The following is a 12,051-nucleotide window of genomic DNA, read 5'->3' on the forward strand; positions in this document are numbered from 1 at the left end:
GTTTTGAAATTTAAATTTTCAATATTGAAAAATAAAATTGAGTAAACAAGCACAATTTGACAAAATTGCAGCTTTAGATCCCGAAATTCATAAAATCCTATGGTTACATCTAAAATTATAGTTTAGACCTTCAAAAATGCTAAAATTTTAATTTAGTCCTTCTGAAAACCATAAAGATATAATTTAATACAAGAATAAAATTACATTTTAACTCCCATTACAATATATAACTTAATCTCGGCCCCTAAAAGAAATTTCTGGCTTCACCCCTAACTAAAATGAAAGCTCCTTAAAAGTTAAGTGACAAAATTGCAATGATTTTATTTTGGTCCTAAAATGAAAACATCGTAAAAGTTACGTGGCGAAATGGGTAGTTTACCAAAAAGTATATAGTACAGGGACTTATTTATGAAATTTGACCATAAATTGCAAAGGTCGACTTTGTCTCGGTAAGAGATATTAACAAAAAGATGAAAGAAAAAAGACAATGAGAAAAAAGAAAACGGCTGTTCAATTTTCCGGGAAAGTCCAAGTAGGTTCCTATAAAATTCTTCACCTTTATAATATTAATTTCAGTTAATAATTTGTCGATCAAAATCAAATTAAAATCACATTTCCCTTTCCAAGTCTTTTTCTTTTTCGATAAAGGAAAAGAGAATCTTTTTAATCTCTTCCATTCTCCCTTATCATTGAATTATCAGAATACTCTCACCTCAAAAAAAAAAAAATGCAGAAAATGCTTCATAGGAGCTTCAAAGCAGCCAAATGGTAGATTCTTTTTCGTAAATTTCTTTTTTGTTACAGTTTTTTGATTGAATTTAAGATTGGGTTATTGTTTTTTTGTCCAGCAAAACAGCTTTGAAATTAGCTATACCACGAATAAAGCTGATGAAGAACAAAAGGGAAGCTCAAGTTAAGCAAATAAAGAGAGAATTAGCTCAATTATTGGAATCAGATCAAGATCAGACGGCTAGAATTCGGGTATCGTTATTAAGTTGTTGAACTAAAGTTTCATAATCATGAATTTTTTGTTTGTAATGTAACAGTGTCAAGAGAGCTAATACAAAATCGACTTTTTCTGGGTTTTTTTTTTTGTTTAGGTGGAGCATGTTGTTAGGGAAGAGAAGACTGTAGAAGCTTATAATCTTCTTGAAATATATTGTGAACTTATCGTTGCACGTATGCCGATGATCGAATCACAGAAGTGTGTAAAACTACTTTGTTTTTTAAAGTATTTCATATTTCGATTTTATTGGATATATATTGCAAATGTTTTGACACATATATAGTAGAGTAGACCTTCATTGTTTGAATCAATTAGACTTGGTGTTTAGAACTCTTTTCTGAGTTCCGGTAATCATCGAGGAAAGTGACATTCGATCCAACGGTTGAAAACTACGATTTTCGACTAAGTAGATTGAGTCCTGCTAGAATTTCGAGAATTGTTTGTTTTACTGAATTGGATTGCTTGTGTTCCTTGATTGGGATCGTGTGTACCAATTCGATAATCGCTCGGGAGATGGCGATTTCTGATAAGTGTGTTTTAACTGACCTGAATTATGCAGAAACTGTCCTATCGACTTGAAGGAAGCAATTTCGAGTGTTGTATTTGCATCCGCAAGGTGTGAAGAGATACCGGAGCTCAAAGATGCCACCAAACATTTTACGGCAAAATACGGGAAAGAATTTACTTCTGCGGCACTTGAACTGCGTCCTAACTGTGGTGTTGCTCGTATGGTAAGTTTATATAGAACATCTAGTGATGAACAAACAATAGTTGAAATGTAAACTGACATTTGATAGTGATAGTATTGATTGATCCATATGTTGTTTCGTTTAGTTGACTGAGAAACTATCGGCCAATGCACCTGATGGTCCAACCAAGCTCAACATTTTGACTGCAATTGCTAAGGAACATAATATTAACTGGGATCCTGCATCATTTGGAGCAAAAGAATCAAAGATTTACGATGACAAGTTGGTAAGCCGACATATAATCATGCCGAGTGTCCTCCTTAGAGAAATATTCAATTCCGAAGTGATTGTATGTTGTTATGGTTTGTCAGAGATCGAGTGATTTGCTGAACAAGTTATGTTCTTTCCATATGAATTTGCTTCTGCAGAATGGACCAAATACTTTTACAGAGGCCGTCAAAGTTTCAGCATATTCTCCTAATATCCAAGTCTCTCCAAGTCATAATGAGCAGAGACCTCCTAGTGTTCAAGTTCCAAATTATGATAAGGGGCCTCCTGGTGTTCAAGATACAAAATACATGGAGAAAAATGACGTGCCTACAAGCTTTTCTGAGTACAGCTCAAGATCATCGCCTAATCCTAAGAATTTTGGTTATTCGATGTCTTCTGGTACTGGAAATCAAGGGTTTATGCATTCATATTCGGGGAACGAGAGTGCCTACTCTTCACCAAGGCAGCATTGGAATATGGAATTCAAGGATGCTACTACTGCTGCTCAGGCAGCTGCAGAATCTGCAGAGCTAGCTAGTATGGCTGCCCGAGCTGCTGCTGAACTTTCAAGCCGTGGAAATTTCTCCCCACGGTATTCAATGTCACCTTCTCATCGTATGAGAGATGAGGAACCATGGAAATATACTGGCTTGGCATCTCAACATGAACATGTTGGCAGGGATCCAGTTAATGTTTCCCTTCATGGAAGGAATTCTAGGAATTATGAACGAGTTGACAGCAATGAACAATATGCCCGAGCAGGAAACGGTGATAAATCTACCAACAGTTCCTTCAAGTCAACTGCATCTTCCTACAATGAAGAAACATCACCCAAAAACCAAACTGCAGATGCATATTCTCGAAGGGACTCGTTTGAAGGCAGGCAGATGGAGCATTTTGCTGATACGAAGAGAAACTCGGGTGAAAATGGAGATCCTCATAATGTTAGGGTCAGGGAACAATCAAGATTTTCTTCTTCTCGTTCTCAATCAAACAGTTTTACTGATGATCATGATGTTGTCTCTGATTCAAACTGGCTGAAATCAGAAAATTATAAGAGAAACTCTGGTGCAAGCAGGATGCCATTTGTGAATGAACTGCATGATACAAAAAACTCCGATTTTTCTGATTATCAAGAAGTAAGGATCAGGAAGCAATCAAGTCATTCTTCTTCAAGTACTTTTTCTGATGATAATGATGTCGGACCGAACTTAAACCGTCATGATGATTCTTTTATTCGCCATGATAAAGGAAGTCTTCAAAGGAGCACGAAAAAAACAACAGATTCTTATGACAATGTCTCAGCAGTTTTTGACAATTATGGATCAGATAATAATGAAGATCATTTCAATTTGGAGGAAGAGCATGAGGTACATGAATTCGTATCTCCTGTTCAAAGATCACCTACTCGTCCATTAAGAACAAAGACCTTTCCAGAATCACATGTTTTCTCAGAGCAGCGGGCATCTCCTATCTTCTTTGAACGTTCAATGAGCCCTTCAGTTCCTTCATATGAAGATGACTTGCCTGCTACTTTTGATGATAATGGACCTAGTTCGGAAGGTGACGAAGAGAAAGACAAATCTAAGGTTGTTAGGAGCACCAATCCTAGTATAGGTAGTAATGATTCTAGTCTGGAAGAAAGTATGGGATTGAACTTTGGAAAATTGACAGGTGGTCTTCGAAATAAGGGTTATAGGCGTCCACCATTTCCACTCGGCAGTGCTATATCCTCTGTAGAGGTAGCCGATGATGCGTCTACTAGAATTAACCAGTCGTCCCCTCGTGCAGCTGTGGAGGCTTCAGAGCCATATGGTAAGAAAGGGAGTGATGAAGTGAACAGAAAACTTAGCATGACAGCATCAGGCACTCACGACGATTCTAGCGATGATGACAATGAGGAAGAGCGACCAATACTGTCTTTTAGTAGCACTCGAGACCAATACAACAAAAGATCAAGCTTAAGAGTCTCTGTCCCATATTTTGGTTCAAGAAATAGTGATTCTGATGAAGACCTTCCTAAAACAAGTTTAAAGGCTCATTCAAACACGGGTTTTTCTCGAAGAACGAAGGCCTCTCCTTCGAACTCACAACGAAACTCCAATCTTCAATCTACCGTTTCTTCTGAGCCAAAAGTAGTTTCTGACTACTCCTCAAGGAGCTCAAATGCTAACGAGTCTTTACCAAAGACACAGCCTCAAAAAACGAATTCGGGTCACTCAGTAAGTTTTCAGAATCCTGAGTTGGCATCACAAGCGACTTCAAGGCCAGTTTCAGAGACCAAAAGGTCTTCATCTGATATAACTTTGAAGTCATCTGCTTCTGTTCCAAAGATTATATCATCAGCTAGTGCCAAAAGTTTGAAGTCTCAAACTTCCACCGGCGAGGGCCAATCTAAACAAAATGCTAGTCATGTTCATCCAAAGCTTCCTGATATCGATATCTTGACTGCACACTTCAATTCTCTCAGACAGAATCGCCAATGAATATAGGTTCTTTTCGAGTTCTTACACAATGTGTTGCTTTTTTAACTGTTATTTGTGTTGTGCATATGTTCACACAGGTCCTTTTTTGAGGTTATAATATAACCTGTCGAACTAGAGTCGAAAACATTATTTGTTTATTGATTGTTTCACATAAGCTTCTTCGATTTGGAACTTGCTGTAATGCATTAAAACTGTTCTTTTGGAGAATGAAGAGTGAAATAAGATTCTTCGGTTTTTTTGTCGAATGTGTTTCATTGGTCTTGTATGGATTGCAGATGCTACTCATCGCTCAATGTATGGATTGTTGATACACTTTCGATTCTGTGAACCTTTTCGATCAATCTCCATGGTTGAAAAGTTAAGGAATAATATACGAGCCTATTGATACAAAGATTGGTGGAAGGATGCCGAAAGCCTAACGAGGATGATGAGTGTCAGCATAATATTTAAAGGCACCGAAAGGAGATGGTGAGAACGGACTATTTATATCTGAATCATGAAAAGCATCTTAACCCATGCATTTGGACGTGATTGGAGGATGTGTTGTCTTGTTAAACAATCCTCACATAATTCTTGATGAGATTGGAGCATGCAAAATTTTACAGGTTAAGCATTATAGATATATGATTATACTTTTGTTTAGTAAGCTAGTGGTCTATTATATTCCACAATAACTATTTGATACAAATTCGATTTAACCCAAATTTATATAAAAATCAACAATTCAGCTTGAAAATGAGTCAAATTTATCCAAATTTTAAGTGTTAAAATCCGAATAAAAAAATCCAAAATGACCCGACAAGTACAACTCGTCCAAACAGTGAAATAGAAAATAACATTCTAGATTTTTACATATTTTTGTTTTTAATATACAAAAGTAAGGCCAAATATATCATATCAGTAAAAAGATTAAAAATAAAATCTATTTTTTAGACAATTTTTCAAGTAAAGGAGTCCCTAATGAACAAAACAAAAAAAAAAAATTCCTACGATACCGTTTTCATTGATTTGTTGCAATAAGTAATCACCTCCTTCAAATTCTCATCACGCTCTTCAGCATTCATGGCACTATATGAATGATCCGGGGAAGGCAAACCCCTCGGTGAGTTGATAGACACCACCTTTGACGCTGTCGCTGTCGCAGCCGCCGAATTCTCCTTGCTTCTTAGGGGGGCGAAACATCTGCAAGCCAGTTTCATACTCTTCCATATACTCCAATGCTCACTTCTCTTAGACTCTAAATGAGTGACAGACATAACTAGAACAGTGGGATAATGGTGAAAACAACAGACAAGACGGTATAATATGTTGTTTTAAGGTTGTTGGCAATGGCTTTATATCAATGGAACACAACGTGGACTTTCTTCGTGGGGTAATAATATAATTCTGTGTGTCTTTTTTCTAAGGTTGTTTTTGAAGATTAATGCAAAAAATTAAATGATGTTTATTAATATTTTGGCAATATTGCAGATTTACACGTTTATAGGCTATAAATTTGGACGTTACCATTTATTGATTTGCTTATTTACTAAACTTGGCTTTATTTTTCACTAATTTTTTGTCTCATTAATTGTGTTTCCATGTTTTGTTCCTTTTGAAAACTATTTTTCTTATTAGACTGTATTTCCTATGTTTTTCTTTGTACGTTAATGGTTGGATTGATTCAATCGGTAGAATAAAACGCGATATAATACAAATCATTGTGAAACCAAAAAGAAGAAGAAGAAGAAATTAAGATAAAATGATTGTTTATTCAATTGAATCGGTTTATGAATTTTTATTTTATTGGTGTTGAATCAACCAATCAATTGTGGTTTGATTGATTTAATCATTGATCCAATTTTTACAATATTAACATTTTGACTAATAAAGGGTATGATATAAAATTAAGCTCAATTTGGTTGCTTTATTCAATTTAGACCTGTCCATGGGTCGGGCGCCCGGCCCGGCCCGACGGCCCGCCCGAAACATGGGAGGGTTCGGTAAAAATATAGGCCCGAAATATGGGCTTGGGCAAAAAAATGAGGCCCGTTTAAAAAACGGTCCGGGCCTTGGGCACCACTTTTTTAGACCGGGCCCGGCCCGACCCGAATATAATAAATATATATTTTTTATTTTTATTTTTTAATTTTAAAATACTTTTAAAATAATTTTATTTTTATTTTTTATTTTTAAAATAATTTTTTAATGTTTATTTAAAAATGGGCCGGGCCGGGCTAGGCTGGGCTCAGGCTTATGATATTTTTTCCGGGCCGGGCCTGGGCAAAATTTTAGGCCCATATTTTGGGCCGGGACGGGCCCAGGCCTAGGAGGCGGGCCAAAAATTTTTTCGGGCCCGGCCCAGCCCACGGATAGGTCTAATTCAATCTATTTAGTAAGTTTGAGTTCAAATATTAAAATTTGCGTAAACCTTTTTCTTTTAAAGCTAAACATATTCGTAAGGGTTATTTGTTAAATTCGAGTTCAAATTTCAGCATCTATAAATATTTTCCTTGATCAAGACAAACTTTTTTGTTCTTTTAGTCAATGAAGTTTTGACATTGTCGATAAAAATTAAGGTTCTGATACCATAAGGCTTTAGCGTTCAGAGTAGAGTGCGAACCTATGAAAGTTATGTATAAACTAAATAGTTAGTTACTTTAAATCATTCAATTTAGTGCTTTGTGATGGTTGATTCTTATTGGAATTGTTGATATCAATGATCTTGCAATCGGACCAGATCAACCGATTGAATTGAGAATTGATGGATGTACAAGTCCAAAAACCATCATCGAATCGGCTCTCAAATTGAACTGGGATTCGGTTAAAAAACAAGAACAATATTTTTTTATATTATTTGGGTTTTTGATAAAATTATGATATTTTTGAACATTTAAAAATATTTTTATTCGTTTTTAAATAATTTTTATAATTTTTGTAATTTTATATATTTTAAATTAAAAAATTAATTGTTGACGTACCAACATTGACTTTTCTATCTATTTTGGGTGATTTGATAAACAGTGTAAGTTTAAGGGTTAAAAAAAGCGAAAAATTAAATGGAGGACTAAAATGATATTTTTGTAAAGCTGGAGGGCTAAATAAGTCATTATGCCTAAATAGAGTTAATTGCAAAATTGCCCCCAAACTATACCATTTTTCCCGTTTAAGTACCTGAATTTTTTTTATAAAATGGAACATAAATTCTTAATTCGTCTCATTTTACCCAAAAAGTATATAACTTTCAATAAAAATATGCCACGTGTTATGTTATTATTGGCCAGTATCATGTTTTGGATAAAATGAAAAGAACAGTATAATTTGAAGGCCAATTTTGCAAATATGTTGTAATTAATGGGGTCAAATCCCTATAAAACCAATCAAGTGTACGCCACGTGAAAAGCCCAAGACTTCAAGTTCAACGTCGTGAAGAAGAGGCAAAAACCTATTTTTTTTTTTTCAGGTCAGTGCTTTTTTTCCCCAATTTTGATTCTTTAATATTTATTTTGATTGAAAGTTCCAATTTTTCTTCTATTTTTGATTGATTTATTGTGTTTCGTTTGATCTGATCGTCTTATTGATTGTTTCTGTATATAAGATCGGGCGGTTTGATCGGAGAATTTAACCATGTTCAACCGGCTTTTTGGAAAACCCAAGCAAGAAACTAGTGCTCTAACCACGTTAGACAAATTAAATGAGGTATTTGCTTCGATTTTGTGCCTTCTTTCTTTAATAGGGAAATTATTTGCTTTGGTTCAGCTAATTTGTTCAGAATCGGAAACTGATTTTGTTGAATTTGGGTGTGATTGAATTTAGCTGTCTTAATTGATTGGGACTTTGGGATTTGATTTAAAAGAACTGATTTGGTGGCTGATAGGTTATTGGAAGAACAATGTGATAAACACTTCTCCTTTCATTTCTTTTATTGTGATTGAATTTGACATTAGTATGGGGGATGTTTTCAAGTTGTAGAATCTTATCATAAGGATTAATATAGCTTTAGTCGCTAAACTTGGCAATTAAGTCCACTTTGGTACTAGTACTTTTTCTAAATCTACTTTGGTACATGTTGTCAAGTAAGTTTATTTTGGTCCTTGGAACTTCGATCACAATTTGATGATATGACACAATCTTAGAGTGCCATATTATCAAACTTATACATTTGCCAAGTTCAGGGACCTAAATGGACCTACTTGCTAAGTTGAGTTATCAAAGTTCTGGGAACTAAAGGTTATATTAACCCTTATCATAATGCCAATTCTACATATATATTAATGAATGCAAAGTGCAAAGTGCAAACTTCATACGTGATAACTCCTTTTTTTCTTTTCATTTCTTTTATTGTGATTGGATTTGACATTAATATCAATGAATGCTAAGAGTATTGGGGGTTTTCAAGTTGTAGAATCTTAATCATAAGGGTTAATATAGCTTTTAGTCCATAAAATTGGCAATTAGGTTCAATTTGGGACCTGAACTTAACAACTATGTCCATTGTGGTCATTGAACTTCAATCATTTGATGATGAGGCACAATCTCAGAGTGCCATGTTATCCAACTTATACATTTGCCAAGTTCAGGGATCAAAATGAACCTAGTTGCTAAGTTCAGTTATCAAAGTGGAAAAGAAAAGTACAATTATCAAAATGGACGTAATTGCCAAGTTCAATGATTAAAAGTTATATTAACCCTAATCATAAGGTGCTGCAAATGCAAAATGCAAACTTCATTTGTTTCCACCGAGTAGATTACATTGTTTTTTTTTTTTTCTACATAATGCTTAAAAATGGAACCTTGCATTCATCTCCATCATGCAGACCCTTGAAATGCTAGAGAAGAAGGAGAAGGTACTTCTCAAAAAGGCTGCTGCAGAGGTTGAAAAGGCCAAGGAATTCGCCAAAGCGAGAAACAAGAGAGGTGTGGTTGCAATATATATATGTTATGTGCAAATATCATTGTTTTCCTAGTTTCACATGATTTTTCTGTTGAAAAAGTACATATAAAGTTTTGGGGGAATTGGCTGACTTTTGATCAATAAATATAGTAGTTCTCGGTAAAAGTACTATGGAAGCTCTTGTACTAGGAGTCAGATTACATTTTGCCCCCTCTATTCAAAAAATGGTCAAAATTAGTCTTTGTACAATTGGTCAAAGAGCAAATTGATTCTTTTGTTAAAAATTTCATCCATTTCTATGGTTAAAAACTGATCCCTATACCTCAACATGAGTTACACGTGGTGCCACGTGTAACTCTCTGGTTATTCTGTCACTCACCCCAGTTTTAAACAGTAGAAATGGCTGAAATTTTGTTTTCCATTAATGTGAGTTCTTAATGTTCTTTGGTGATTGAGTCATGTTCTAATGCAAGATCAACATCAACATGCTAAGATATGATTCTTCATGTCATATGAACTTTTGACATTCAAAGGTCTTGTCCTTGTGTAGAACGAAGATTTGATAGTTTAGTTTAGCAATGTTGGTTACATTTATTGCGAATTTATATTGTTTACTCTTAGTATTCATTGATACTACTTTTATGCAGCGGCTATACAGTGCTTGAAGAGGAAGAGACTATACGAACAACAAATAGAGCAGCTTGGGAACTTCCAGCTTCGTGTTCATGATCAAGTGAGCTTGGACTGTTATTTTAGTGTTTTAACTGAATCCTAAAAGAACTTTTTGAATTCTTTCTGTTTGTAATGATGCTATAATTATTTGTTCATATCAATGTCTGCAGATGATAATGTTAGAAGGTGCTAAAGCCACAACCGAAACTGTAGATGCTTTGAGAACCGGAGCTGCCGCAATGAAGGCAATGCAGAAAGCAACGTATGTAACCTATATATCTTTAGAGGTTTTAGGGTTTGCTTTTAGCTAGTTAGTCCTTGTATGTTAGATCAAAGAACGTATTGGTCCTTTTTGTTAAAAAGTTTATCCATTGATACGGTTAAAAACTAGTGTAGTTGACGAAATAACCAAACAGTGACACATGATGTGTCATGTGTATCTCATGCTCAAACCAATTTTTGAAAGTAAAAATAAATGATTTTTTTAACAGAAAGACTAATTTGATCTTTGACCTAACTTACATTGACTAATTTGCTCATTTTCTTAGTAGAGAGGGCAAAACACAATCCGACTCCTAATATAAGGACCTTTATGATGCTTTAACTGTTTTGATCATTGTTTTTGACCCATTGTATCACCATACGCCGTGATGATGTGTTCTCACCGTTTTACTGAAATTTGCTTTCTGTACAGGAATATAGATGATGTTGACAAAACAATGGACGAGATCAATGAACAAACCGAAAACATGAAACAGATCCAAGAAGCACTGTCAACTCCTATTGGAGCTGCAGCTGATTTTGACGAGGTTTTTACTTTTTTGCTGCATTCTCGCTCGTCTTTTTTTTTTTTTATGTCGTTTCCTGCTATTGATCTATGCATTTACTAACATCATTTCTATCATTTTTATACACATAACAATGACTCGAGAACATTTTTTATGGTGTAGGATGAATTGGAGGCAGAACTCGAAGAGCTTGAAGGTGCTGAGTTAGAAGAACAGCTTCTCCAGCCTGCAACAACAGCTCCTGCAGCACCAATTCATGTGCCTGCTGGAAGGCAACCGGCTCGTCCTATTCCTCAAAAGCGCCCAGCTGAGGAAGATGAACTCGCCGCATTGCAGGCTGAGATGGCACTTTAAGGTAAATTCATTCTGATTTCAAAATATGTCTAATTCACCATTCTTTTATTTATTTAATACTTGATCAGCAGGCATACAGTAGGGAATTTTTGCTTGGCCTACGGAAAAGAGACGCCATATTTGTATTATTGAATGTGTGCATTTAAGGTTTAACAGACAATGTACAAATTTATCTGTACTTTGCTTCCTTTAAAAGAAAACCATTGATTCAAAGTCCTTGTACCTATATTGACTTGCCTTGTAATGTCAACAACTTGGTGACAAAATCGTATGGAAAATGAGATTTGGTGTTTTTTAGCTCTCCCAATAGATGTTACGTAATGAGTTGTGTATGATATGCAAATTTAACTCTTTGCACTAACATTTTGACTTGAAACCATATCTATTAAATAAGTTAAAACTATTCCATTCTATTTTAATTATGTTGTATGATATGCTACTATGCAACCATATGTTTCATTACACGCCACTGATGACTAGGGGGTTCTCACAACGGGTCAAATGAATATTGGAATCCACAAATTCATTATTCGTATCATCTTCAAATTTGAATTAAATAAATTATTTTTTGAATATTGGAGTCTTCTAAGTAAAAAATAATTAAAAATAAAATGAATAATATATATTCAAAGGTAATATTTCCATTCACGTTGGATGTAATTAAAATATTATTCATCGAATCTAATTTAAATGAACTATTTTTCAATTATTGAAATCTATTAGTACCTTAATCCAATAAGTAAAAGAAAAATAAAATGAAATAATAGATCTAAATATTTAAATTCATTATCCACAAAAGTAAAATGAATTCGGACAATACACATCTGAATATTAATATTTATATCCACTTTGAATTTATCGCTAAATAGTAATTAAAATATTCATATCTAAACATTATTTGAATTCATTAAAG

The 12,051-nt window shown here is 34.5% G+C and overlaps 2 protein-coding genes across 3 annotated transcripts; both read left to right on the forward strand.

Moving 5' to 3' along the window:
* The first annotated feature begins 507 nt into the window (after window positions 1-507).
* LOC105790922 (uncharacterized) lies at window positions 508-5,150 on the forward strand. Of its 2 annotated transcripts, XM_012618821.2 has the most exons (7): window positions 508-768; window positions 849-981; window positions 1,101-1,204; window positions 1,566-1,737; window positions 1,841-1,981; window positions 2,124-4,457; window positions 4,727-5,150. In XM_012618821.2, the coding sequence occupies exons 1-6, from the start codon at window positions 728-730 to the stop codon at window positions 4,449-4,451; spliced, it is 2,919 nt and encodes a 972-aa protein (XP_012474275.1). In that variant the 5' UTR covers window positions 508-727; the 3' UTR covers window positions 4,452-4,457; window positions 4,727-5,150. The 2 variants fall into 2 exon arrangements, with proteins under 2 accessions (XP_012474275.1, XP_012474219.1); XM_012618765.2 differs by lacking the exon at window positions 4,727-5,150 and having other exon boundaries at window positions 2,124-4,696.
* Window positions 5,151-7,783: 2,633 nt separating this feature from the next.
* On the forward strand, window positions 7,784-11,445 carry LOC105790804 (vacuolar protein sorting-associated protein 32 homolog 2). Its single transcript, XM_012618612.2, has 8 exons — window positions 7,784-7,893; window positions 8,029-8,129; window positions 9,248-9,347; window positions 9,972-10,057; window positions 10,167-10,258; window positions 10,691-10,805; window positions 10,947-11,139; window positions 11,210-11,445. The coding sequence occupies exons 2-7, from the start codon at window positions 8,058-8,060 to the stop codon at window positions 11,136-11,138; spliced, it is 657 nt and encodes a 218-aa protein (XP_012474066.1). The 5' UTR covers window positions 7,784-7,893; window positions 8,029-8,057; the 3' UTR covers window position 11,139; window positions 11,210-11,445.
* The last annotated feature ends 606 nt before the right edge of the window (window positions 11,446-12,051 follow it).

This window comes from Gossypium raimondii, chromosome 7, assembly GCF_025698545.1.
Source record: "Gossypium raimondii isolate GPD5lz chromosome 7, ASM2569854v1, whole genome shotgun sequence".
NCBI classification, from domain to species: domain Eukaryota; kingdom Viridiplantae; phylum Streptophyta; class Magnoliopsida; order Malvales; family Malvaceae; genus Gossypium; species Gossypium raimondii.

Coding starts and splice junctions, on each gene's coding strand:
- LOC105790804 (XM_012618612.2), top strand. CDS start 8,058: ATGTTCAACCGGCTTTTTGGAAAACCCAAGCAAGAAACTAGTGCTCTA. Junction 8,130..9,247: donor CGTTAGACAAATTAAATGAG/GTATTTGCTTCG, acceptor TCCATCATGCAG/ACCCTTGAAATGCTAGAGAA. Junction 9,348..9,971: donor CAAAGCGAGAAACAAGAGAG/GTGTGGTTGCAA, acceptor ACTTTTATGCAG/CGGCTATACAGTGCTTGAAG.
- LOC105790922 (XM_012618821.2), top strand. CDS start 728: ATGCAGAAAATGCTTCATAGGAGCTTCAAAGCAGCCAAATG. Junction 982..1,100: donor ATCAGACGGCTAGAATTCGG/GTATCGTTATTA, acceptor TTTTTTGTTTAG/GTGGAGCATGTTGTTAGGGA. Junction 1,205..1,565: donor CCGATGATCGAATCACAGAA/GTGTGTAAAACT, acceptor TGAATTATGCAG/AAACTGTCCTATCGACTTGA.